General features: G+C 40.4%; 2 protein-coding genes across 5 annotated transcripts; one reads left to right on the forward strand and one right to left on the reverse strand.

Moving 5' to 3' along the window:
- Window positions 1–1,478: 1,478 nt before the first annotated feature.
- edaradd (EDAR-associated death domain) lies at window positions 1,479–18,213 on the forward strand. 4 transcript variants are annotated; one of them, XM_034608004.1, is made up of 6 exons: window positions 1,479–1,819; window positions 8,317–8,378; window positions 8,787–8,829; window positions 10,093–10,166; window positions 16,123–16,171; window positions 16,558–18,213. In XM_034608004.1, the coding sequence occupies exons 1-6, from the start codon at window positions 1,762–1,764 to the stop codon at window positions 16,944–16,946; spliced, it is 675 nt and encodes a 224-aa protein (XP_034463895.1). In that variant the 5' UTR covers window positions 1,479–1,761; the 3' UTR covers window positions 16,947–18,213. The 4 variants fall into 4 exon arrangements, with proteins under 4 accessions (XP_034463895.1, XP_034463897.1, XP_034463896.1 ...); XM_034608006.1 differs by having other exon boundaries at window positions 1,480–1,819; window positions 8,320–8,378; XM_034608005.1 differs by having other exon boundaries at window positions 1,498–1,819; window positions 10,096–10,166.
- A 312-nt stretch (window positions 18,214–18,525) lies between these two features.
- si:ch211-125o16.4 (neuroblast differentiation-associated protein AHNAK) lies at window positions 18,526–26,012 on the reverse strand. Its single transcript, XM_034608002.1, has 6 exons — window positions 25,830–26,012; window positions 23,794–23,883; window positions 23,475–23,595; window positions 23,168–23,343; window positions 20,030–22,562; window positions 18,526–19,996 (listed from the first exon to the last, which is right to left on the reverse strand). The coding sequence occupies exons 2-6, from the start codon at window positions 23,797–23,799 to the stop codon at window positions 19,158–19,160; spliced, it is 3,675 nt and encodes a 1,224-aa protein (XP_034463893.1). The 5' UTR covers window positions 23,800–23,883; window positions 25,830–26,012; the 3' UTR covers window positions 18,526–19,157.
- Between the last annotated feature and the right edge of the window lie 1,205 nt (window positions 26,013–27,217).

A 27,217-nucleotide genomic window follows, 5' to 3' on the forward strand; every position in this document is an offset into this window, starting at 1 on the left:
TATAAATAAATGTTAAGAAAAGCACGATATCCTCATATTTTAGAACATGGAATGAAAAGCAATTTAATGATTCTTTCTCAAAGTAGTTCATCGATATATATGATTAATATGAGTGTGTTCACAGTCGAACAACTTAAAAACCAATTTGGCTTTAGAATACTCTTAGCAATTTAATCTAGTAGGAGAAAATCTCAATCTACAGTTAACTGCTTTCTGGTCACTTGTAAAGCCTCACCAACAGGGAGTGAATAATCTAAGTCTACAACCCAAACAGTAGAAACCGAACATTTGGGGGTTTACCATCTTACCACAGACATATTGCTCTATAAGTTCTCTCATTTCGTCAGTTCAGTGATTATGGCTTCAAAATAAGTGGAAAGACTTAGTTTAAAAGGAAAAGATAACAGCGAACAAACACCTGCTGGTTCAAAATATTTGTTCCAGTCTGCCATTTCTGACGTATGATGATAAAGGAAACCACACAGTGACTGCACAGCAGTGTGGTTGGTTACGCAGAATTGCAACCACCATTTTGTTAACTTTCTGTTTGGATCCATCAGAACATGCTCACACCATTCAATCAAAATAACTTATTGTCACATTATATCTTTATAAACTGATAGAAAGTAGCCTTTAGTGCTCATTTCCAACTTCGATACCTTTTTATATGCAATCCTGTTTACATTGTAAATGTCCTGTTTACATTACATCGTTGCTATTTTATATTTTTGCTGTCATATTTATATTGACTTATTATTATTTTTACTAATGCTTCTTAATCTTAGTATACTCTGCTGCTGTACATTTCCCTGTTGTCTGACTAATAAAATATAATCTTAACTCAACTCAACTCAACTTAACTTAACTAAACTTAATTTAAGGCAATTTAGGTAAGGTAAATTAATTAAATTAGGTAAGGTAAATTAATTTAACTAAATTAACTTCTTCATCTTAATATCCTTGTGGGACTAATAGAATATAATCGTAACTCAATTTAACTTAATTAACTTTTTAATCTTAATATCCTCTGTGCTGCCTGTAAATCTCCCTGACGTGGGACTAATATAATATAATCTTAACTCAACTCAATTTAACTTGGCCTAAGGTAAATTAACTTAACTAAATTAACTTCTCAATCTTAATATCATCTGTGCTGCCTGTAAATCTCCCTGTTGTGGGGCTAATAACATATGATCTTAACTTAACTCAACTTAACTTAACTTAACTTAACCTAACTTGACTAAATTAATTCATTAATCTTAATACCCTCTGTGCTGCTGTAAATGTCTCTGTTGTGGGACAAATAGAATATAATCTTAACTCAACTCAATTTAATTTGACCTAAGGTAAATTAATTTAAATTAATTTAACTAAATTAACTAAATTAACTTCTTAATCTTAATATCCTTGTGGGACTAATATAATATAATCTTAACTCAACTTAATGTATTTTGACTTAAATTTGATTTGACTAGTCTTAATCTTAATATCCCCTGTGCTGCTGTCAATGACTAATAGAATTTAATCTGAACTCAATCTCATCTCAATCACACCCAGTGTGTCACCCACGAGTGAGTTCGTGGAAGCTTGACTTTACGCGTGGCACGTGAAGGCAGCACAGCTCCATGGACCTGTCCCTGATGTGTGAGGTGTCTCATTGGTGTGTGGCCGCCGCTGGGCTCAGTGGGCTGCGATCAGCTCCCTCTCTCCTCACTGTGGACTCCTACCCTCTGTTTCAGTCCGATCGGATCATTTCTCAGTATGGGAGACGTCACAGCCTCCAACATGAGCAGTCTGCGGACGTGTAAGGAAACATTTGGTGAGTGAAGAGTCCTGTTCCTGTCATGCTTGTGTCTGTGTAGTAGTGCAGTAGTATGAATGGGTTTTATTGAGCTGTTAATTAACACTGAATATAACTCTGGCATCTCCTAAAGCCAAACACACGTTTTACAATTCAAATGTTTAACCAACTGGGATTTAGTTAAATAGAGCGTTTCACTGACATTTGTTTAAAATCAGTTCTGCACTGTTAGTTTGGAGGAAAAAACATAAAGAGTTTCCTGGTTAGATCCAGTGATGTTTAATGTCCAGAATACCTTAAACTGTGTGTCCTTCATGTCCTGGAAATTACTATCAACAGTGAAATACAGTGACCTTGTCTTTTGGCTCATTCACGTCTGCAGCAGTTTGCATTAGACTGTTTCTTTAGTAGTCATAGTGTTAGAGTTATAACTGCCCTTTTACTTTCAACCACCTATAAAACAACCTCTGAACGGTTTAATACAACACATCATCATTCCTCAGCCTCTAGAAGCTGTAACTAATGGGCTTATTGATGGTTAATTAACCTCTATTCTTTCCACTCAGTTATTAAAAAGAATGCTTGTGTGGTGGAAAATGACATTTTGTGCTGTAAGAACATTAATTTAGTAAGATGTTGAAGGTATCTTGGGGGGGAAAGTTATAAAAAAAGATATAGATACAAAGTGAGAGTCAGTGTAGAGGAGGAGGAGAAAGAGAGACCAACATGTGTCCCCCCCCCCCTGTACAACTATGAACAAAATAGCTCAACAAAACATGGACCGATTTCACCAAACTTGCTGGGACCATTACTTGAGAGCGTATATCTTTCCCTTTTGGAGCGTTATGGAGCTGATTCGTCAAAGGTCGGGAGGACTTAAATAGATCCAAAAAACTATTAATAAGAATTTGGAAGGAATGATATCATCATGACATCACAAGGAAGTCAGAAAATGATGTCATGTAGTGTACTGATGCATTGACTTTTGCAACCAGTAAGATTAGGGGCAAAAAATGCAACTGATTTAAGCTGCTTTCAGACATGCATTAAACTCCAGAGATCCTCAGCACTCAACAGGGGCTGCATGTGTGAACGCAAATGTCCAAGTGAGAGTCTCCGGACAGTTCCAGGGGCCGATGTGAGAAAACAGCAGGAGATCCCCCACAGCATTCACATTGAGGGAGTGGTCGTGTTGGTGACGTTTCTTGCATGCGACACACGCAAAAAGGAAAAGAATATACTACAAACAAAAACACATGATCACAGCAGAATGAATATGCTACCTCCTCTGCCTGCTGCACCACCTCTCACCTGAACGCCACTGAGATTGCTGTGTTGTTGTGAATGCTTCTAAATGGAGAATCTCCGACTGCGCTGTACATGTGTGAAAGGAAACCTCTGTAGAAAGTCCAGAGCCATTTCTCCGCACATCCTCTGGAGGTCATGTCTGAGAACGGCTTTAGTGTAACCAGTTGTTTGTCTTCATGTGAAAAAAAATGACATCATTGTGACAATTTGACTGATTGTGATGTGTATATAGCGAGTGTGCAGGTTGCGCATCACCCTTCTGTTGCCTTTCATTTCCTTTGCATTTAGGTGGAACCAGCTTTGTGTTTCCTGCCTGAACCACTTTCACACACACAGTGTTTGACACAGGATAATGAACATGTGTTTAGTCACACTGTAGGTTAATGGCTGTTTGTCTGCAATCCTATGTGATCCAAGAATACAGTGTAGTTCCCTTTACCATCACTAAACTGTAATTTATGGCAGATCTTGAGTAAGTCTGTAAGCTAAGGCAGGATGTGAAGGTTTCCTTCAGTTGGTGAATAACAACGGTCAAAATGCTTCAGCTGTAACTTGCCAATGTTTTTTTTCAGAAAGCATGACAAGCTGAATGCAGCCAGACAGACTCTGTCCTTGTGGTGGATTGTAATCATTTATATACGTTTTTCTTCTGTACCAAAGATTAGCAATGTCAGAACTGCATGAGACCACGGATATGGATATTAGTCATAACACACACTGACGTTTTCACATATCAGTTTGCAACTGTGTCAGTCACAGGTCAGTGTCAAAAAATTGAGAAGATAATGGTAGAGATGTGTTTGGTGAAGACCTCATGTTTCTGCAGGCGCATCTGTTCACTCAAATGACACGCAAATAAAAGAACTGGTTTTGAGAAATTGTTCGTTCACATTTCTGTCTCCATCCCAATACAGTGGAAGGAAGTGGAATTTCATTTGTGGCATTTAAGATCTGATACTTGAGCTTTGGGTATTTCCATGTAATGCTACTTAATATTTCCACCCCGCTACATGAGAGGGAAATATTGTACTTTCAACTCTTTATGTATTTATTTGCCTGCTTTAGTTACTATTTACTTTTAAGGCAAACATTTTACACAGTGGATACCATGTTTTTTTAAATACAACACACCGTTAAAGATAAACCAGTCATCAATCACTGTACTTTTACTTTAGTACTTTAATTACATCTCACTGCTAAAACCTCCACTTGTACTTAAGTCAGATTTTTAGGACTTTTAGTGGAGTGCTTTTAAAGTATTGTGTTGGTACTTGAACTTTAGCAAAGGATTTGATGACGTCTTCCACCACTGATCTTACCAGAGACAGGTGGGGGGACAGTTACTTCTGCAGATGGGTTAGGGTTAGGGTTAGGGGGTTAGGGTTAGGGTTAGGGTTAGATGTGGGCTGGGCCTTTCAGGGCCAAGGGCAGGTGTAACAGTGACACACGTCTTTACGGACAAATAAATGAATTGTCTTCATTTTGAACCACCCATATATTTTAAGGGTGTGATGCCACTCAAGGAGTAGTACGGTTTCACACATACACAGTACGCCCACGCCATATCAAACAAAACACACATGTAGACACACGTACACACACAAACACACACACACACACACACACACACACACTGACCTGCAATGCACCAGCGTGACCATATTCACCAATAGCAAAGGTTGCCAGGAACACAGGTTTGGAAACTTCAACCTAGTTACTGCACCTAGCTCCTGTTTGCCAAGAAATACTTCCAGCATTTAGCTGTCACTAAAACCACAAACCATTGTGTTATATTTTGGTTCAAGTAAAGGTTGAACAAACCAACTGCACTGTATTAATAAAGATGCTTTAGATGTGTTGTTGTTGAGCATATTTTGGCTAGCTGTGCTTCCAGTCTCAATGCGAGGCTCACCGCATCGAGCCTGCTGCTCCAAACGTTACACACAGAGATAAGATTGGTATCACACTTCTTATCTAGCTCTTAGAAAGAAAGCATGGGAGATCTTTAAGAACAAGTTTCACTGGTATTCAGTACTTAAGACAATCTGAGATCTTACGATTCAATAAACTGTTCAAATAAACACAATGGCTTTATGTGACTTTGATCAGGGAGAAGCATGTGATCTAATTGGGTGATGTGTCAATAAAGAGGCAGTATAAGCATTAATACATCAGATGAATCCTGTGCAGCTCGTGAATACGCACGCACGCTGTGAAAGACACACATTTGATACACGTGTAGTAGAGATATTGTTAAAGGTGTGTGTATGTGGCTGCTCTCAGTCTAGACTTCATTGTGGCCTGAGTCAGGTATTGACATGCCATTCACCTCCATTCATGTGTAGAAACAAACCCATGACAAAGCAAACACGCTGCTAAACAGGCTGCTGAGAAACTGTGCTTTATCTTTTCATGGGTGGTCAAAATGGAGAAAAGCTGGGTTCACCTGCATGGAATTATGGCCCTAAGCAGTGTATTATGATGTGGTTTACATTTCATCTCTTGAACTTTATCCAGAGCATGCAGTTACATGTCCCTGCATTCCCAGAGAGGGAGAAACAATGCTCAACTGATCTGGGGTTCGACTTACGCTTCATAATTGGGTGACTGGCTGTTAGTCCAAATACTTAATGCACCGTATTTAAAGGGGAATACCACCCAGGGTTGCATTGTGAACTTATGTACTGGTAGTTTTTCGTGTTTGAGCAGATTAACTGTGATTAGAAACTTATCTATATTATACAAAACTGTAGGTTTTTCAGGTAGATTTCTACCTTCCAGGCCAGCCTTTACTTTGCATTCATTTCAATAGTATGATAGAGGTAACCCAAGCATGCCTACTTGCCTCGACATTTTTGAGATGTGGTCGTAGATTTGCAAGCTTTAGTCTGGCTGCTTTTCACTGCACAAAATACACTGTTCAGACAAAGCAAAAGATTTCCAAACATTACCTTGAGCTCTAGGATGCTACAGTATGAATATTTTCAAAAATGTTTGATGTTTAATACAACTGCAATGACCAAGTAATTAATCATAACATTTTTCCCCAGGAGATATTTGTTAGAAGCTTCATCAATCCCCCCACTCACTCGCTTTTTATCCAGCAGGGGCTCCCCTGCTGTGTTCACACATTGACTTCTGGATTTCTAGACATTGTACTAGAAGGCCAGGTGGATTAAGTCTGTGGAAACTGTTGAGCGTCTCACTCTGACATTTTGGTTCACACATGCACCTCCTCTGGAAAAAACGGAGATCTGTCCCCGTGAGTGTCTATTTCTCAGTCTAATATGGTGAAATATAAATATTCAGAGATATGGACATGCAATTTGACCCCAACTGTTTGCTGGGAGAAGAAAACATGTTCCACCCGGTCCACAGACTGAAGGCACACTGCCCAGCCCCCACTGACTTTTCAAAATATTAATAATATTGAAGGTATCCCGTGTCCAAATCTCACCAAAATCAGCACTGCTCTTTCTCGGCTCATTTACAATAGACATGGCAAGTGTGAAGCAGATAAGATCAATGGTTCATGACACAGGTGTTCCAGATACAGACAGACAGACAGACAGACAGACAGACAGACAGACAGACAGACAGACAAAATGTTGTTGGTTTAAATGAAAGCTTTAGCAGGATTAAACAAACATTGGAAGTTGTTGGCAGGCTTGCAAGATGTTCAGCGTGGCTTTTTTACACGTGAATTATTGATTCTATGCTCAAACACTGAATAACTACTTGGTTTCTTGAAAGAAAATAACCGAACACAAAAAGGGGTCAAAGTGCAACATGTCAACATTTCCTATTAGTGTTGTGTGGGCTGGTTTCCAGAAGCTGTGGTAAAGGGGGTTTACCATTCATTTCTTCTCAAATGGATCATCACTGTCTGTCACCTCTTTTTTTTTTTAAAGTGTGTGTGTGTGTTTGTGTTTGTTTATGTGTTTGTGTGTGTTTGTGTTTGTTAATGTGTTTGTGTTTGTTTATGTGTTTGTGTGTGTGTGTGTGTGTGTTTGTGTTTGTGTGTTTGTGTGTTTGTGCGTGTGTGTGTGTGTGTGTGTGTGTGTGTGTGTGTGTGTGTGTGTGTGTGTGTGTGTTTGTGTTTGTGTTTGTTTGTGTGTTTGTGTGTGTTTGTGTTTGTTTATGTGTTTGTGTTTGTGTTTGTTTATGTGTTTGTGTGTGTGTTTGTGTGTGTGTGTGTGTGTGTGTGTGTGTGTGTGTTTGTGTTTGTGTTTGTGTTTGTTTGTGTGTTTGTGTGTTTGTGTGTTTTTGTGTTTGTGCGTGTGTGCATGTTCGAGAGAGAGACACAGTTCAGTGTCTCAGTCACGTCAGGTGCTGATGTAGGCGTCTCTGGAAACTCTGAAAAAAGATATGCTTTATAATGATAATGATAACCTTCACATTTTGACCTTTAACTGTTTAGGTGATAAAGGTGGATTCAGGTGCACTTGGGTAGAACATGAGTCATCTCTAACCAGGGAAACGCAGCTGATAGTTTGATAAGGATTGTTTGATAATGTTTGCCTGTTTGCCATGGTGCATCTGCATTTGTTGACTAAAACAAAGGGTTTAAGGATTTTAGTTTCTTCTATAAAAATGTCAAGTTTTTGTTTTTGACTTATCCGACAACTGTTTATATCTGTGAACAAAAATTGGGACTTCCAAGTTAAACTTGCAGGCCATGCTAATATCAGTAGCAGTTGCAATACCTCTTAGCCATTACTTACAGTTCTCAGGTTATTTGTCAAAGCTCGTCATAGATTTGTGACATGTCTATTTCCTCAGGCTTATCAGCCACTTGTCTTTTGGGGGTCATACTGCAAATTTGTGATTTTATATTAACGTGATGTGACATGACCAGCACACAAGATGACCAGCACACACAACTGTCACTAAGATTGAATTTCCTTGTCTTTATTATTATTGAATAATGTTGGATTAATTTCCCTTATTTTGTGGACTATTTGGACATTGATTACCATGGCAACCGCTGAAGCATAAAATACATATAAGCAGGCTTGACCTTTAAAGGTATCCCGTGGAATACACAGTTCAGATACGTCATACTCACCAGTAAGTGCACGCTGTCTGGAGGATGTGGCTTTTCTGTTTATCCCTTCAGTAAATTTCTGTGAAAGTGGGAAGTGGATGAAATGAGTAGAGGTGACGACTTGCTCAGCGCACTAAAGCCTCTTCCTTTTTGTCTGTAACAGACAGAAGCAGCTCTGAACCTGTGGAGGACACGGACACCACCTGCTTCGTGGCGGAATTTGTGAGCACTTTTCATTTATTCTTACGTCCAGTCGCATGTTGTCTTCTTCTCATTATCTTGACCTTTCTACCCTGTTCGCTGAGTGTTGATTTCTCATTGTTTGTCTTTAGAAAGAGTCTCAGCAGTAATCTGCTAAGAAATGTAGCATAACTGAACACACTGTGCTGTGATTCCTAGAGCCTGGGGGCTTATTGAGGGACAAGTTGCAGCAGGCTGCTCCCTGTCTATGCACACAAGGGAGTCATTTTCCTCCACGATTACACACTCAGTCTCAGGAACAGACCGAATGTAAAGCTCCCACAAAGAAGGCTCACAGAGAAGACAAGCTTTTCTTTCTCAAGTTTCTCTTTTTACTTTTATTCATTTGACTTTCTAATGTTATCATGTCTGCCCTTGTCTTTCCCACAGTCATTGGAGGCCAATTATCCAGTTCAAGTGACAGATCCTCATGGTAATCCATATACAATTTTACAAAACACATGTGAACCTCCAACTCTTTCTATCCTTTTTCAAATATTACATAATATTAATAATAATGGTATAGTGGCCAGCGTGGATCAATAATCAATCAACCAATCAACCAACCTACAGTAGCTTCAGTAGTTTTCCTTTTTGCAAGAATCTTTCGTTCACCGGAGCATTCAGATCATTTACTGTGACGCTTCACTCTGTGGTCACGAGCCTCTTGTTTCCTTTAACTTTTCTCAAGATGTCCACCTGCAGCAAACTGAATAGACTGGACACAGTTTAGAGCGGCACACACCTTTACACCACAAAGTCAATCCATGAAGTCCAAGGAACTCTTGGTCCGACTTCTGACAAAAACTGAACCCTGCTAAACACCAGACACCACTCATCACCTGGTTCTGTGCCCAAAGTCTGACAATCTTGACAGTCTGACAACAGGTTTAACTCAGCGTTTACAGCCCTACAAGGTTGAATCAGTTCTTACCAGAGTAAATCACCCCGGTAGCTTATGCAGGAGAGATGAGAGATCAAAATCTGTCAACGACTAAACTACGTATCAGTCACATTACTGGAAAACCAGAGTCATCGATCAACAGGATCCTGAAAAGAAGTCTCATCCGGTAAGAAGTGAAGCAGCTTTGTAGGACTGAAAAACCAGAGTTAGACAAGAAGTTACCTCGATAATGACAAATCCTGTTTTGTAGCACAGGCATCAGGAGGGGGTTTTGTGATTCTCCAAAGGCTTTTACTGTGAAACATTTGTGAAGGAAGTGTTGTTTTATTGACTATAGCCTCACGGCAAACTAAAAAACTGGCTGAATGGAAGCAAAATGAACTAAAGATGGAAGTTTTGCAACCAGATGAAATGAGTCGGATAAAATGACTAAAATCGAAATTAAAAATAAAAGTACAGACTGATAAGTAGATTGATGACACGGAGAAGGGTATTGTGGGTGGCCTGTAGGCGGCAGACGCTCATGGAGGAGCCGACATGAACTGCACATCAAGCAAGATGATTGGTTGATTCAAACAGAGAGGAAAACTAATATAAACATACAACCCACAAGAAAGCTGCACAGAAACATATCCCAGGGACCCCCTTCCATGCAGCTTGGATTTTAGCTCGATTATATCCAAACAACAGGCAAACGGTACATTGTCATAAGGCCCGACTATTTACAGTGATAAATGTGTATCTGCAGTTTCTTTTTAAATCAAAGTACAATGACACAATAATATGTCTCAGCAGATGCTGTGACACTGCACCTGAGCTCAATGCCCTCTGGATACCTGGGTCCCTCCTCAGACAGAATAAGACAGGTCAGTATTACCACCTCTGTCCATGCACTACCCTTGTTTGAAACATTAGCCTGTTGTAGTCATCATCACTGAAGATTTACACATAAGCACCAAATAAAGGTTAGTTTCAGATTCAAGTCTTTCCACACTTTCTCACTTGCCAGCTGGTGCCCGCTGATTTCCTTCTCTCTCATCTTCTTTCTATCATATTTATCACCTGCTGAACACCACAACTACCTCAGTTGGATGTTGCACAGCTGATGTTTGCACATAAACAGCGCAAGCCTGCACTTTATATATATTTGTATTCATGTCTTCCTTCCTCATACTACTGCATATTTTCTCTCTAAAATAGTCAATTTGTTTTTATCTTGTCTTTATGACAACGAGAGTCTTAGAAAAGTATTTCACTGCACGTCATACTGTGCATGGTTGGTGTACAGGACAAATCAAGAGTGTCACCTGCAGGATGTGAGCACCATGTAGACCTTCCCCCAACAGCCACACAGCTGTGTCTGGACTGGTATACACCTCCAAACCAGTCTGACAGTCACCTCTGTCACTGCTCACTGGAATCTGTACGTTATACCAAAATTATTGACAATAAAAAAAAACAGTCAAGATAAGAATAAGAATCAAGATAATTTTTTCTATATCCCAATATTTCAAATTTGCCTTAGAAGGCCTTATACTCCTACAGCACAAACCACTCTGTCTTTAGACCCTTGAATTGAGACAAATGGAAGAAATTGAAGAAACTTTAGGAAGAGCAACTGAGGAGGGTTCCCTTTTCCAAGACAGACGTGGAATGAATGTGCGTTCAGAAATGTACAGGATGGACAATCAGGATGGCAAAATGATTGCTAGTTTTTAAATATACTTGAAGAATATGATCTGAGAGGACGTCAAGTAAGGAACAAAGATCCAAATTGAAAACACTGGAATAAAGCACTGACAGCCAGGAGAGGGAGAGAGAGAAAATATGTCAGCCAATATGTATATTTTATAAATCGGCAATGGCTCTTAAAGTGTTGTTGTAAAGTGACTACAGTGTAGAAAGGGGACCCCTCACTTATTTCCACCGTCACAGCCCACAGCTTTAACTTCAACTTTTCAAGTCGATTTAGATCTCCACGTTTAGTGTTTAGTGTTGATTGATTCATAAAGCATCATCGTTGTTGTATAGTTTTGTAGCGGCCGGTTGTTCATATGTCATTCAGGCTCATTTAATCACTGTGTTTGAAATGCAGGTGAACAATAGTCTGCAGGAACCTTTTTAGTTTCTTGAAAAAGGTCTTGGCAATAAAGGTTCGAGGTAGTTTTGCTTAAGACGATGGATTGAACATGGGCAAAGAACCCATAACATTCTAACGCAGACCTGGACAAAGGGACAGACCCAGGAATTGTCTCACTTTAACATTGCAACATGTTGCACAGGTGGTTTTTGACATTTGTACAGATTTCCCAGAGAGTCATGGGTCTTGATGAAACAAATCGGACATATTCAGGAGAATGATATCTATGAGTGTGTGCCAGGTGGTGTGACTTGATGCAGTTTAAGGGGACTATTGGACCTTGGTGGAGGTATGCGCTGAGTGACATTCTGGATAGAAATAAATGTCTTTCTGAAGAATCACGGAGGAACCAATAAATGTTTTTTATATTTATTGTTTATTTCCTTCTTGTGCTGTTACTATTTTCCACATTTTTTTACGGCTCAGGTTGCATTGCTGTTCTCATGTTTGTTCTGGTGTGGAACAGTCAGGGAAAGGGAAAAATTGGTCCAAATCTTTCATGTTAAATTGAATTGACCTTTTATCCTCCACATATAATTAGTTGCCAGTCTTGGCCTGTTTTTCATAAACTGCCATGGTCAAAAAAAGAAATCAATCAAACATTTATGGCCTTTTATCCAGAGATGAAGCAGCAACATCATGAATTTAAACAATCATTTGAAAATGAAAATGTTTATGGACCGAACTCTCCAGCATCAAACAATCAAACACTCACCATCAGTGTTGAGTGTCTTGATGCTTGATTTGGGCCTAGATGCAGATTCAAACTCCTCAGCATTTTCTATTATGAAAACTGGCAAATGTACAGAATTATAATCTACCTTGGCAGAGGTACACACTCTGAGTGCTTTCTAATTTGAGCAGTGAGCGTACAGGATGTGGTCCCATCCCACTGAACTGGAAGGCACAGCTGTGAGCGTTGCTAATAACAGAGCAGGCACGCAGGGGTAGAAAGTGTGTAAACGTGATGCAGCGTTCTAAAAGACAACACTGTAGAAGAATAAAGGGTTTGGAACTGAGGAGGAAGATGGCAGTCTGGGTCATCACCACCAGTAGAATGTATACATCCCTGCAGGGCGACTTACTGGATTATCTGTCTGGTCTTGATCTTCTGTATTTAAAGCAGTTTTTGCTGAGACACGTTTCACATGCAGCAGCAAAACAACATCACACAGTGTGAGACGCATAAGAGGAGACTGCACCTGCCACAGGCAAACTACTGAAAAACAAACCAGAGAAAGGCACAGCTGAGGTTCAGGGTATGTACAATATAATGTCACTGCAGCCAACTACTGTCACATTAGCATAAATCTGGATTGTGCTTCACACATGTAGGGAAAGAGAACTTATCAAGCCTGGTCATTATCAGTAGGACGGGCAGCAATGAATTTATCCAGCAGATTGACCTTTAACATCTATCAAATCAAGTCTTTAATTTAACACATTTTATTTGTATAGGCCGTATTCACAAATCACAGTTTGTCTCATAGGGCTTTAACAAGGTGTGACATCCTCTGTCCTTAACCCTCAACAAGAGTCTGTTAAAAAAGAAGGTAGAAACCTCAGAGAGAGCCACATGTGAGGGCTCCCTCTCCCAGGACGGACAGAAGTGCAATAGATGTCACGTGTAAAGGAGAACATCAGACAAATACGAATATTTACAACATTGATTAGAATAAACAGTTTGTAGCATAATGGAAGGTAAATGGATTGAGGAATTATTGTCAGTAATGGTAGTATCTGAGTAGACATATTGTATATCAAGCAGTCTTGTTGTAATCATAGTCCACCATCCGCTGCCCCCTCGATCATGGTCCACCACCACCACCAGTTTGATATAACATTTAGGAGCTGCTAGTTCAGCACTAAGTCAGAACATGGAGGAGTAGCTACATTTTTACAGCAAAGTGGAAGATTTAAAAAAAATCTCGTCCTAGTTTTATTTAAACATATAAATGAATTTATCTATCTAATAACTCAAAAAATCTCTGACTGTCTGAATGTGGTTCACGTATCTTGAGAGCCATTCATCCTGTCGGCTTCACACTGGGCATGTGATTTATACACAAGATACGTTCAATATTAATACACTTTGAAATAAACAGGCGACCAGCGCTCTGTAGCAACGGAGGCTGGGAATCATCAACATAACTGAAAGTGCTGACCAAGACAACAACGCAATCATGACAACTGCTTGTTCAGCACAACTGCAACAACCATTGATTCGGCTGGAGAACTGAAAGGAAGAGCTGTCCCAGTGAACAAATGTCTCTAATATGTCAACAGCTATGAGCTGGTTTGCCATACCATTTATTAAAGACATTTATGGTCCACAGAGGATGAACTCTATGATTTCCCTCTAGTGTCACTATGAGGTTCACTTTGTAGTTTGTAGTAAAAGGTTTGACAAACTCCTGAATGGATTGAACACACTGTCCTCAGAATGCACCAGTGTGTAGGAGAGGGGAGGGTGATCTGGCCTAATGATCCTATTACAATCGTTTTGGGTAGAATCATGATTCATGGTCTGAATCATGATTCTACCCACAGATTGAGTTGAATCCATGTGATCACATGATTAATTGTGCATATGGCAAGTTGTAAAGACACAAATCCTGTCCGCTCAAGGCTGAAGATCCTTTAGCATTTTCATGTCCCATCCTGTTTTCACTCTGATTTTATTATGAAGCTTATGATTCATATCGTTTGTTCGCTCGCCACCGTTTTTTACCCCAAAATACTGTCTGTGTATACAAGTTGTGTCATAAGCAGTCACACGTTTTGCTTAGTTAATATGGATAATGACTAGTGGTGCACCGATGTATCGGCCGTATATCGGTAGCGGCCGATATTCGCCTCGTTTACTGCTATCGGCGTATCGGTAATAAACTTGACTTTCACCGATAACATTGGCCGATATTCATTGGTATGTTTTCTGCAGCCTGCCAATCTGGCATCCAGATTATGGTACACTGACGCCGGGTTTACACCGGGCGCTGAAGCGCAGCGCCAAGGAAAGCCAGGCGCCTCCCATCCACCCCCCTGTTAAACCTTTGTGCTGTTCACATGGGCTGCGATGCGCCGCGCCAGCGCCCTTCACCGATGGTTTCGGCGTGCGAGCGAGCGTATCGCGCCAGGAAACAGACTGAAAAATGATTTTAAACGATATAAATTACATATTTGATATGATATAAATGATCAAATATGCATCCCATACTTTGTATTCCCCTTCTGTTGTCCTGGAGTTTTAATTTTCCCAATTTTCCCAATCACATAATTAAATGTCCCCCTCTGCCCATCCACTACAGCCACACAAGCAGTCATATAGATAAAAAGAGAGAGAGGGGGGGGCTAAAGGCTTGCTTGGAGAATACGTCATTTACCCCCGACACCCGACATTGAACGGGTTACATACAACAACAAGCGGAGAACCGCGGGCTGACCGGCGCGGAGAAATGCGGGTCCGGTGTGAACAGCCAGGCGGCTGCGCGCTTGAGAATAACGCTGCGCGGCGCGGGGCAGCGCTTCAGCGCCCGGTGTAAACCCGGCGTTACACACCAAGAAGGCCACATGCAAGTAATAAACAAATATCGGTATCGGTATCGGCTATCGGCTAGATTGTTGTTTTAAATATCGGTATCGGCCAAGAATTTCCATATCGGTGCATCCCTAATAATGACTGAATGGGCCGTGTCGTTTGTTGACAATGACAGATGTTTGTCAGTTAGCAGGACTGACGGACTGAACTTGGTGGGAGGTATGGGTCGGGAGAGAACACATTACATTTTGGAGCAGATCTGAATAAATAGGGCATCCAGGAATTCTGATTCACTTTCTCTGCGGTATTTCCCACAGAACTAATTCAATCTATGTTTGCAGTGGGGCTGCACTTGCATGTGCATGACAGATTCCAAGTAACAGGTAAAAAGACCAAAGAGTGAAAGATGAGCTACATTGCAGGCAACTTGCTGATAAGTAACAAATAATACAATGCAGCAACAGAGCAAACACCCCAAGTTAGAGATCTCTGTTATTATGAAAAGTCTAAAACAAATTTGGTTCATTAGACATTAGTCTTAGACAAATTAGAATACAGTCTAGATAATTAATGGGAAACAGTGCTGTGACATGGTGAAATATAGCATTAGCCTTGGCAGAGGAATGCGTGCTCAGAGCCCCCTTATAATATCGTCATATCATTTGTTTACTAACTAGGATCATAAATAACTAATAATTAATGAATAAAAGTGGCATTGTCAAATTCAATACAAATTTTGGTCAGCGCTTTGCTTTATGGCCAAATACCCAAAACTATCATCATAGTCAGCTGAACTTTGTGTTTATCGTTCAGTTATCTCTAAAAACAAACTTGTTGGCTTGTTATCTAATAACAAAGTGTTGTTCTGTGTCTATTTTGAAATTGATTTACATTTCAAATTCATTTTCCAGAAAATTTGCTGTAACATGATATATATCGTGTATCATTGGTTAAAATGACATGTAATTTGCTGATGTTGGAAATACTTATTTTTACTGTGAAACGTGAGGCTGGGGACTGTGTTTTTTTCATATTTCAGGCATGTTTGTACTTGAGTTTGGGTGGTTGAAAGAACATTTGCAGTACAATGGATGTGATGTAGCTAAGAGGGGTAACTGTTTTGCGTTTTTTTTCTGTGTTGCAGCCAGTTGAAGATGTTGAAGAATGCTCTTGCCCAACATCTACTTCACCAGGTAAATCAATTCTTACACTGCATGAAGGGCACATAGCTTCTGGATTGTTTAGGTGAAATATTTCCCCCAAATATTGGCCTTGTTAAGGCAACACAAGATTTATTTTGAAGAAATTATTGTGTCACAGCAACAGGAACATAGTGTTATTGATGTGACAGCTCCTGCAGTGGACACAGACAGGAAAGGGGGAAGTTGTTCCATTGACCATTAGTCCACAGGGACATGTAATGTGGCCTTAGATAGTCTAAGTAACTGAATGAATGAATGAATGGTGAAATGAACTCCATTCATATTTACCCCCTTTTAAATTTATATTTTGTATACTGTCGTTGGTGATTAAAAAATGTCTTACGCTGACTCCCCCGTCTTTGTCCATCTGAGCTCAGACTACCCCAAAGAACTGCAGTTGCTAAACAGCCACTGTGAAAAGTGCTGCTGCCCAGCACCTCCTCCCAAGATCAGTGACCTCATGAATGACAAAGACCTCCTGGACTTGCTGCGGCTCAAACTGGATCCAAACCACTGCACCATCAAAAACTGGAAAAACTTTGCCAGTCGCTGGGGAATGAGCTACGATGAACTGACCCTACTGGAGCACCGGACCCAGGGCTCCTTGTCCCACAGCCCCACCCAGGAGTTCCTGCTGCGCTACAACCAGAAAACAGTCACTGAGCTCACTGAACTTTGCCGCATCTACCAGCGCAATGATGTACTGCGACTGCTGCAGAGCTGGATAGAGAAGGACTGGCCGTCACGGTGGCAACAGACTCATTAACCAGTTTGACTCTGTTTATTTGTGCTGTCTCTGTTTTTTCTTCTGTCAGGGTTGTATTTAGGAATTTCTTCTTCACCAGCTTTGATACATGTTTCCCCATTTTTTGTCAATTTGGCTTGTGGTCGAAAGAAAAAAGTGGAAACTTGGATCCTCAACTGGAAACTGAAAATCTCAGTAGAAAGTATAGCACCTGACCTCAAGTTGCACGGCTTGCACAGCCTGTCTGTCCGACTGACATGTTTCCACTAGTGAATAGTGTCGTCACGCTTTGTACTGATATCCATGGTGAATTTCAGCTGTCTAATGAGGCAGTAAAGCAGACAGACCAAAAGATTGGACCAAAAGAATCATATGACACATGCATGTATTGTGTAAAACAAATTCCAGCCCTTACCTTAGATAGTAAAAATATTGAAACAAACTTTGGGGATTTAATGTTAATTGGGAAATGAAAAAGGATTTTTGTTACATTTGTAAAATAATGAGGGGCAACAGGCTGCTGTACGTTTGTATCACAGATTCAGACTCACTTTCAAAATCATTGTAGCCCAATGAAACAATGTCCGATAGAATCAGTTTCATCGTTTATTATTTATTTATATCATCATTGTATAGATTAAAATCCAAACCAACTGCCACTGCAGATTGTAGCTGTTGCCTGTTCACATTGTGACTGGCCAAGAGCTGTTTTTATTAAACACCAAATCTTCTGATTTGCAGTGTACTTCACTTCAAGCAGCCCTTTTACTCTGCGCTGCTGAACCTACATTGCAGGTGCACTTAGAGAGGGACGTCTGCAGAGTTTGTGTGCCCAAGACTTACTGCCCTGTGCTGGTGGCCCTTGTATGGGTAACATCGGGCCCTTAGTCTTTTTAATGTGCATCTGTGTGTATAACAAACAAAGCTCAAAACAATGGCAGAGTATTTATTTTTTATGGAATATTTTGTGATACACCCATACAACCTACACCCCGTGTCAGCAGGATGTTCTTCACAACCACGACTAATAACTGCTCTGGTTTTGTCTCATTTACTGTTGTGCTATTATTGTCTCCAGTGGGATGGAGAACATATGATAGATCAGGAAGTGTAATATTTCTTTCATAGATCTCAGAATCTTGAAAATAATCTACAAAAAATATAATTTTTGTTGAATTTGATAAAACAAAAACTACAGTTCGAACTTTTATTGCTCTTTTTTATTTTGAAGAAATAAAATGTCTGTATTGTACTTGTTCTTTCACTATGAAATAAATGTCAAAATTCTGTGAATGCCTTTATCATCTTTAAAAACAAATTAAGCTGCAACATCAAACTTAAAGGAACATTTCTGTGAAATACTTTTCATATACACAGACATCTTTTTCAGATGGAATCTGATAAAACTTTAATCTTTTGTTATCAGCTTCACTTAATAATTCCCAGGAAGGTCTTAGAGAAACTTCAATTCTAGAATTATAGCGACAACAGTGAGTGTTCACTTAGTACACATGTTCAACTGCCCAAGGCATCACAACAATTATAGGCGGAATGGTAGAATTCCCGTTATGTCAAGTGAAGAAAAGGATACCTGCTTGGCTTTGAATTGAGCTTTTATTCAACAAGATTTCCTAATTATTCCATATTTTGTCGAAGGACATGTTTAGGAATGTATTGGGAAATTACAGATATTTACAATGAAGTGTTGTAAAGCTCCTTATTCATTTTCATACATCTATTTACTTCAGATACAAACCAACAAGGCATCAGTTTCATTATTTTCCTTTTGTATATTAGGAAAGGCTCACAAGCATAATGAATATTTTGAGTTATTTAATGAACAAAAAAATCAACAATTACTTTCACTCACACAATTGACTAAGCTTTTAAAATGTTATGGTTAAGTAATGCAATTATCAAAAACCTTAACAACTAAATGTGATCACATGCAATGCTGAGGGAGATATTGAATAATAATAAGTAACATATTTCCAAATCAAAAATGTTTAGAAAACAAAGCTCATATAAATAACAGGAATATACACATAGTTTATAAAAACAAGCTCAATCCTTTGGCAACCGGGCATTTGTTACACAAGAGAGATACTGCAGCCGGCTTTATCTGGTGAAAACTGTGGTAAGAGTGAGTTAAAGTTATTTATTTGTATGTATTTACAATGTTACCAAATTGAAGCTTTATGTATCAGGTTAATGCAGCAGGAATTAGTCAGCCTAATTCTTGACATTAAGGCCGAGCATATTGGAGAGGCTCAATGACATTTTGTCATTTTCATCTGATTTCAAAATTTCAGGGGCCACTCCGCCCAGTGCAGACTCTAGCTTTTCTACTTTAAAGGTACCTCCTCTCACCAAGGAGGAATCCCCTGCTTCTGTAGATGCACTGGCATTAAGACTTGGGGCGGCAAGCTTCAGATCAATATCCGTTTTCACTTCAGTTGGTGTGACATTAGTTGAGGGTTTTTGCATTGCCATCTTCAATCTCTCCATAATGTCAATCTTCTCTCCCCCTGCAGGTTTTGTATTTAATATTGGCAAGCGGATCCCTTTGCTGACAACATAATCCTTATCCTCTGTGACAGGTTTTGATAAGCCAAAGGTATCAATGGATTCACTGCCGTCAATGCTGTGTCTTGGTAGTCTGTGGGATCGGAATGCAGGAATCTCCATCTCATCACTTGACCCATCAGTTTCGGTGTCAAGGCTTGTGTCTAACTTTGGAGCAGACATGTTGGCATCCGCTGTAATGTTGCCTATGTTCACCTTGGGTGCATCTATCCCAGCCTCAGCTGAAGGATGAAAACTGGGAACTTCTACTTCAGATTTTGAAAGGCCAAATTTTGGAATCTTGAAAGGCAATTTAAAGTCACCCAAATTAGAATTAAAAGCTGGCTTATTGAACTGTGCATCAGGCCCATTGAGGTTCGCTTCGGGTAGGTTGATATCCACATCAGGTGCTTCCAGTTGCGCTTTTGGTAACTTGGTGTTTATGTTTGGTGCTGAGAAATTTCCATCAATGTTTGGTGAAGAAAGGCTGAGATCTGGTACTTTCAAGTTGAGATCAGGTGCCTGGAGACCTAGACTTGGTCCAGCTTTGGGCAAACCAAGGTCTCCCTTTGCATTAATGTTCGGGGTAGAAAGCTTTAAATCTGGTAAATCTGTCTTAAGATCAGCATCCAGATCTCCTTTAAATGTGGGGGCAGAAAGTTTCCACTTTGGTGCGTTGACATCAGCTGCTGGCAAATTAACATCTACATCAGGAACAGAGACACCTGGAGTCGTTAGCTCTGCATCAGGCAACTGAGCCTTTGGTCCTCCGATACTCCATTTTGGCAGGTTGAATGAAGGCATTTTAAATTTTCCAGGAGCATCAATGTCAACATCTGGTGTTTTAACGTCTACATCTGGTGCTTTCAGGTTCCAATCTGGGGCAGCAATGCCACCTTTGATTTTGGGGGCTTCAAGATTGAAGTCTGGGTCTGTTAGATCTGCTTTAGGTAGCTCAGCATCTACATCAGGAAGAGACACATCCAGATCTGGACTTCTGAGGTCAGCATCAACATCAATGTTAGGTCCTTTAACCCTTGGCCCAGATAAGCCAAAATTTGGAAATTTTAATTTTGGTATCTTGAGTTTTCCAGCTGAGGCACCAAACTCTGGAGCTTGAAGGTCTACATCAGGACCTTTGAGATCAGCTTTTGGTAAACTAATGTCACAATCTAGTGCATCAATACCCCCTTCAATTTTTGGTGCAGACAAAGAGAGATCGTGTGCTTCAATGACCGGTGCTTTTAAATCAGTATCCAATTCGGGACCCTTGGCATTTAGCCCTTTAAATTTTGGCAGTTTAAATGTTGGAAACTTCAGTTTTCCATCAGGTGTGTCGAGATCTTGACCATTAAGATCCACATCCAGACCTTTGACATCAGCATTAGGCAGGCTAAAATCTAGATCTGGAGTATCTAGCCCACCCTCAATGTTTGGTGCAGAAAGATGAACATCTGGTGCACTCAAATCTGCGTTAAGGTCAGCCTTTGGACCCTTTAGTGTGCCAAATTTGGGTTTCTTAAGAGTTGGCCACTTGATCTTCCCAGATGGACCTTCAATGTTTGTGTCTGGTGCTTTAACATTGGGTAAATTCAAATCAATATCAGGATCCAGATTGAGGCCAGGTGTATCAGCATGAATGTCGACATCTGGTGATTTCACCTTTGGTCCAGAAAGCATGAACTTGGGCTTTTTGAGTGTTGGGAACTTGACTTTGCCAGAGGGTTGGTCAATGTCGACATCTGCTTTGGGTAAATTCAGATCAATATCTGGTGTACTTATGTCACTCTCAAAATTTGGAACTGACAGACCGACATCTGGGGTGTTCAGACCTGCATTAAGGTCCATGTCAGCTTTGGGGGCATGAAGTTTGGGTTTTTTCCACTTCAAATGAGGCCAGTTGATTTTCCCTGATGGAGCATCAAAGTCAACATCTGGGGCATTAATGTCTGGGGCATTCAGCTCAGCATTTGGTAGAGTAATGTTTGGAGATGAGAGTCGTACATCAGGTGTGTTTAGGTCGGCATCTATGTCTAAGTCTGCTTTTGGGCCTTGAACTTTGGGTTTCTTCCATTTCCGATGAGGCCAGTTGATTTTACCACTAGATACATCTGCATCTAAATTAGGGACTTCAAAGTCTGCCTTTGTCAAATTAAGGTCAACATCTGGGGTATTTATCCCACCTCCCACTTTTGGAAGAGAGAGATCAACATCTGGTGTGTTCAGGTCTGCATCTAGGTCCAGATCACCCTTTGAGCCATGAAAATTTGGTTTCTTCCACTTCTTGTGAGGCCAGTTGATTTTACCAGATGGGGCATCAATGTCAATATTTGGGATCTGAGCACCTACCCCAGGGGCTTCGATCCCAGCTTTGGGTAAGTTAATATCAACATCTGGTGCTTCTAGATCCCCATCAAACTTTGGTGTGGAGAGGCTGACACCAGGTGCAGACAAGTCAGCATTTAAGTCACCATCTGGCCCTTTGACCTTGGCACCTTTCCATTTTAGATGGGGCCATTTAATATTGCCTGAGGGTGGCTCAATGTCAGTTTTTCCTAAATTTACATCTGGTCCATTCAGATTCAATTTTGGCCCATTCAGATCCATATTTGGACTTTTAAGATTTAACTTTGGGTCTGGTGTTCCAAAGGCAGGTACATCTATGTCTCCAGACGCACCCACATTTGCATGTGGTGGACTGAGCTGAGGTAGATCGAAATGGGGCATTGAGAATTTTGGGGAATTGTATTTTAAGTTGCCTGTCTTGATCTGTGGTTTCGTAACATCAACATTGGGAGTCGAGACACTGACATTGGGTGCTTTGAGGGTGCCATCTAGATCTCCATTTACATCTGGTCCAGTCAGTCCTAGAGAGGGCATTGTGAACTTGGTGCCAGCATCAGCTGAAGGCTTATTTAGACTGAGACTGGGAAGGTCTCCATTCAGAGTGGGACCCCTTAATCCCCCCCCCAACCCTTGTGAAGCATTTAGCTTTCCCCTCAGGCCATCAAGGGAAAGAACTGGTGCCTTAGCAGATGCATCCAATGACAGATCCTTGTTTAGGTTGGCAATCTGTTGGGAAGGAAGTGATAAGCAAAGCAGGTTAATATACACACTTTAACATAACAAAAAAGATATTTTAAGACAGTCCTGTGTAATTTAGCGATAATCTTACTGGAAACCATATGCCCAATGTTAGACATAAAAAACGTTATCAGAACGACAATTGGAGTGACGCTTATCAGCTAGTTCAGGCAGCCAACCTGAGCGGCGCTGCTCTAATTATGTGACATTCTTCACTCTACACAACCCTTCATAATACACACTCGTCCCAATTTGGTGGTCGCTTCAAACTGTAAGATTTCCCATCTCTCGCATTGCTTGTCAATGCCTCTGCTGCCTGTGAATACAGCCCCTCCACCACCCCAGCAACCGCCTGTAATCTCCAACAGGGAGTTAAAGATATATATATATATATATTTACTCCAAACTCTAACTATGTTCTGCTGCTTAAACAAAACATTACAGATCTAAGTTTTCTGACTGCTATGAGCACTGCAATGCAGTCCAATTCACCAATTTGCAGTGGGTTGGCATCCAAAATGTTGCCAAACAAGACCAAACTTTGGGGGAATCAACTGATTACATATAATTTTTGCCATAACAGTGACATCTACCTTTGCAGAGTCCTTGAGACCGAATCCCAAGGAGCCAAGCCCAGCAGTTGCACTCAGCTCCTTCTTTGTCAGAACCTTCATGTTGTTATCATACGGCTCCAAGACCTTCAGGATGGCAAGCACTTCGTCTTTGTTGAGGTGGTCCAGGTGGATAGTGGCTGCAACAATCTCATCCCCTGCAACATACAGAAACAATTCACCAAAATCATTCCAGCAAATCAATGTCTTTTCCTCAAATCCTTTATCTGCAGCTGCTGGTTGAACTGTCTTAAAACTGCTGTAAAAGAATCACCGGGTTGTGTCTTACCTGCTTTCAGGCCACTCTTTGTAGCGATTGATTCATCTCTGATTCCTGTAACGATGACTCCTTTGTCTGAGTCATCTAGGACCAGGTTTTCTAAAAAACTAGTACTCTTGCTGTCCCCGCTCTGTAATTAAAAGTGGTTATACACAAAATAAGACAGGTCAGAAACATTTTCACACATTTACAACATGAGTTTTGTGATCACCCATATTTTCATAAATTATGGTTCATCTATTGCCCATTAGAATCAAGAATCCACTATGAAAGTTCTTATCACATAAATGCACAGTATATTTCTGAACTATTTCTTTGCCTTACTCACCATCATTTTGTGGGTGTTTATATCCACATATCATGGAATTTATATTGAAGTACAAGAAACCATGGAAACTCACAACGACTGCAAGGCTTCCTGTAAACACCAGAGAAAAGTAACATTGGTTTAGGATTATGTTAATGTAAGTTTGATCAGAGACATGACAATACAATGTGCTGTACCTCGAGCAAGATGAAGACCTGCCTACGTCCTCAACACGAATACTGCCAGCAGCATGATCTTCATTCCAATAAAGCACGGTATGTTATGAATTTTAAAAATGTCCAAAGTGGATATGACTGTGGTGAATGTTGACAGGTCCTGATTTAGTCTGTGGTGTTATTAAGTATTGAACCACTGCCCAAAAAACCCTTTACTATGTACGTGACTCTTCCGGTTGTTTTGATGTCTAATGTAACCTGTAATGCCAAATAAGTTACTGCACCTAAAGTCTGGCTATTCCTGATATTTCATCCCAGATGATAACATAACGTAGAATACGAGATATGACCTGGGCAGAGGAGAAGATGGCAATACAACAGGACTGTCAAAAGTCAATTCTTGAAAAGAGCATGACCTTTCTTTTATATAGATTCTAGGAATCCTTCAAACCAACACTGTGTAGCTGTCACTCATTACTCTGTCTGCACATCACTGTCTGTGCTCACCTGCTCCCTGATTTTCTGACCCTAGCTGACAGAGAAACAACGACGCCCACACACATATTATCTCACACTTCAGGAATCTAAAACTTCTGCTAGGTTTGTTCAGGGGAATGTAGGCATCCAAACCAGTCAGATTGGGTGCATTCTGAAAACCCACGCAGCCCAGCCTGCAGCCACACCCCAACATCTTCACATGTAAATGCTAATGTATTCCACTTGTAACATAGTCGCATAAAGACTAAGACAGAGCAGACTTTAAGCTGCTCAGTGCTGGGTTGTGAAAAACAGCAGGAGAAAGAAATGAATAAAGGATGTCTTCTTCCACTAAGAATCAAACTGTGTCCTGATGCTACAAAACAAACCTAATGTGAATCAGTCCACACCTCATCTGTGTTAAGGCAACAGTCCTGAACAGACTCCTAAAAGTAATTATGTCTTCAAGTGGATGAACAACAAAGCAAACAATGAGAATGCAATGAGACGCCACATGGAAAGAAATGTGTGTGTAATACATTTTTAAAGAATATATAAAGTGAAAGCTATCAACACTGTTAAGAGTAGCTGATGTCACTGTTCTTGCACATGCATCCTTGATTCTCAAAGAAATAAGAGATAGAAATAATGACATATGACATAACTGCGTGGTGGCTTTAGGCTCTGTGCGTGCGACAGCAAACCAGAAACTAGCATTGAGTCCAGGAAAATAGGAAAGGCAGTGAAGTCACAAGCGATTTCCCCAAAAAATGATTAGAGCTTTGCAGTTAATAGGTGTGTCCTTTTAAACAGGGTGTCAACATCAATACGGATACCAACCACTGAGCAAAACAGCAGGGTGTGAGTCTGATGACTGTTTGGGCATGGCCCAGTTAGGAAAGCAGTATGTCGCACAGGCGGCACTATTCACTAGCAATTAGCGTATGTTAAATTAGAAACGATATATATTTTTATCTACAGTTTAATTATTTTATTTTGAAGCATCACTTGTCACATATGTCTGGGTCATGCAGCTGGGTCGTGACGTATTCAAAATGCATTGTAAAAACCTTGACTTGTAAATAAAAGCAGAATATATTATGGGATGATCTAATTCCAGTGAATGTCAAGAATATGCACCCAAAGTTTCAAACAGCTGTTGAAAAAGCTGTCTGTGCATATTCCATCACCAGAACTGGGAAAAGGTTTAATTTGAAGCTTCATATTCAAATCAAATCTTCTCCTTACAATTCAATATAACTGAAGAACAAGGAGTTAAAATCTTAATCTGCTTAGTACTATATTCTTTTCTATGCTCAATTACATTTAACACAATACAGGATGTTATTAGTTATCTCATATCAAGCAACAAGAGGCCATAGACATCAATTTTGATGGTCTCACCGTGTGGTGCTGCCAAAGACGCCTGCAAGGAAAGCCCAGGGAGAGATGTCTCCTCCTCAGTGAATCACTTCTGCTCTGTCAGGTAGGATGAGATGGATCTGCCTGTTAAATGCCTATAAGCTTCCAGCCAGCCAGGAGAACAGGTTAGGCCACCTCAGAACCGCCTCAGAACACACACTCCCACATACACACACACACACACACACACACACACACACACACACACACACACACACACACACACACACACACACACACACACACACACACACACCACACATGCACACACCTTGACTTCGAAATGTGTCACAGAGCAGAGCAGCCGAAACCTGACTAGAAAGCACAGGAGAGAGAGACATAGCAGCGAGATCCACACCACTCCTTCTTAACAGGACTAACCAGGTTTACAAAGAAACAAATACGTAGCAACACTGTCGCACACAAATACACTTCACTTGCACACACATTTTGTACATCGTCTTCATATGACAGGCCACAGAACACAAACTTCGAGTCATTTTGTCACCGTTGCTGGATTACAATAGTTTTTGCTTGGTTTGCCTATTTAAGACATTTATAAATTCCTGGAAGTGATTTCTTGATGTGTGTTTTCTACATTCCTGGTCTCACTAGTTTTTATTCATATGAGCACATGATTCCAATCAATGTGTAGTGCTTCCGGACTGCTTTTATAGCTTTCACTGTTATTGTTGTGTACAGACTTTGCAAATCAGTCAACACCACACTTAGATAACAGCAATAAAAGCTGACGTGAAAAGGCTCTGTGTCTCTACCCCGACATTTTCATACCACAGGTGTCAATCAACGGCTGTCAGGAGGGTAGCGTTCAAGACCATATGAAAATGTAGTCAGTGTCACACTTTAACAAACAGAGGTGTGAAAACCAAGTCTCCGTCCTGCAAAGAAATTGGTGTTTCTCAAAAATAAATATTGTTGCGGAATTTTTGACCATCCTCACACATCAGTGTATATGCCACTATATATTCTGTATATATTGTATATTACATTATATCTGTACAGGAGAATAGTGCCTGTCTAATTCCACAGATGCTCCCTTTCTCTTTCTAAGCAGTGCAGGTTATAGATAGAGGACCAACCAACAGCACATTGTAGTGTCACTTTCATATCTAACTCAGACTCTAGTTTCTAATCGAGTGATAAACCAACACTTTAATACAAGCAAGCTGCAGTTACCAATAGCAAAGCAGGTGCTCACCAGTGAAAACAAACTAGACATAAGTTAAAGCCAAACTGTTTTTTAAGGTCCTTATAAGCAAGTCTCAATGCTCAGCAGCCATCTTGGTTTTTATTTTAGACTAATGAGACCAGGCTCCTGTCTATATGAATGGAACACAACTGCACTTCCA

This window comes from Hippoglossus hippoglossus, chromosome 15, assembly GCF_009819705.1.
Source record: "Hippoglossus hippoglossus isolate fHipHip1 chromosome 15, fHipHip1.pri, whole genome shotgun sequence".
Classification (NCBI taxonomy): Eukaryota; Metazoa; Chordata; class Actinopteri; order Pleuronectiformes; family Pleuronectidae; genus Hippoglossus; species Hippoglossus hippoglossus.

Coding starts and splice junctions, on each gene's coding strand:
- edaradd (XM_034608004.1), top strand. CDS start 1,762: ATGGGAGACGTCACAGCCTCCAACATGAGCAGTCTGCGGACGTGTAAG. Junction 1,820..8,316: donor GACGTGTAAGGAAACATTTG/GTGAGTGAAGAG, acceptor TTTTGTCTGTAA/CAGACAGAAGCAGCTCTGAA. Junction 8,379..8,786: donor CCTGCTTCGTGGCGGAATTT/GTGAGCACTTTT, acceptor TCTTTCCCACAG/TCATTGGAGGCCAATTATCC.
- si:ch211-125o16.4 (XM_034608002.1), bottom strand. Junction 23,344..23,474: donor AAAGAGTGGCCTGAAAGCAG/GTAAGACACAAC, acceptor TGTATGTTGCAG/GGGATGAGATTGTTGCAGCC. Junction 19,997..20,029: donor TGGTTTGCCCAAAGCTGGAC/CAAGTCTAGGTC, acceptor CTGATCTCAACT/TGAAAGTACCAGATCTCAGC.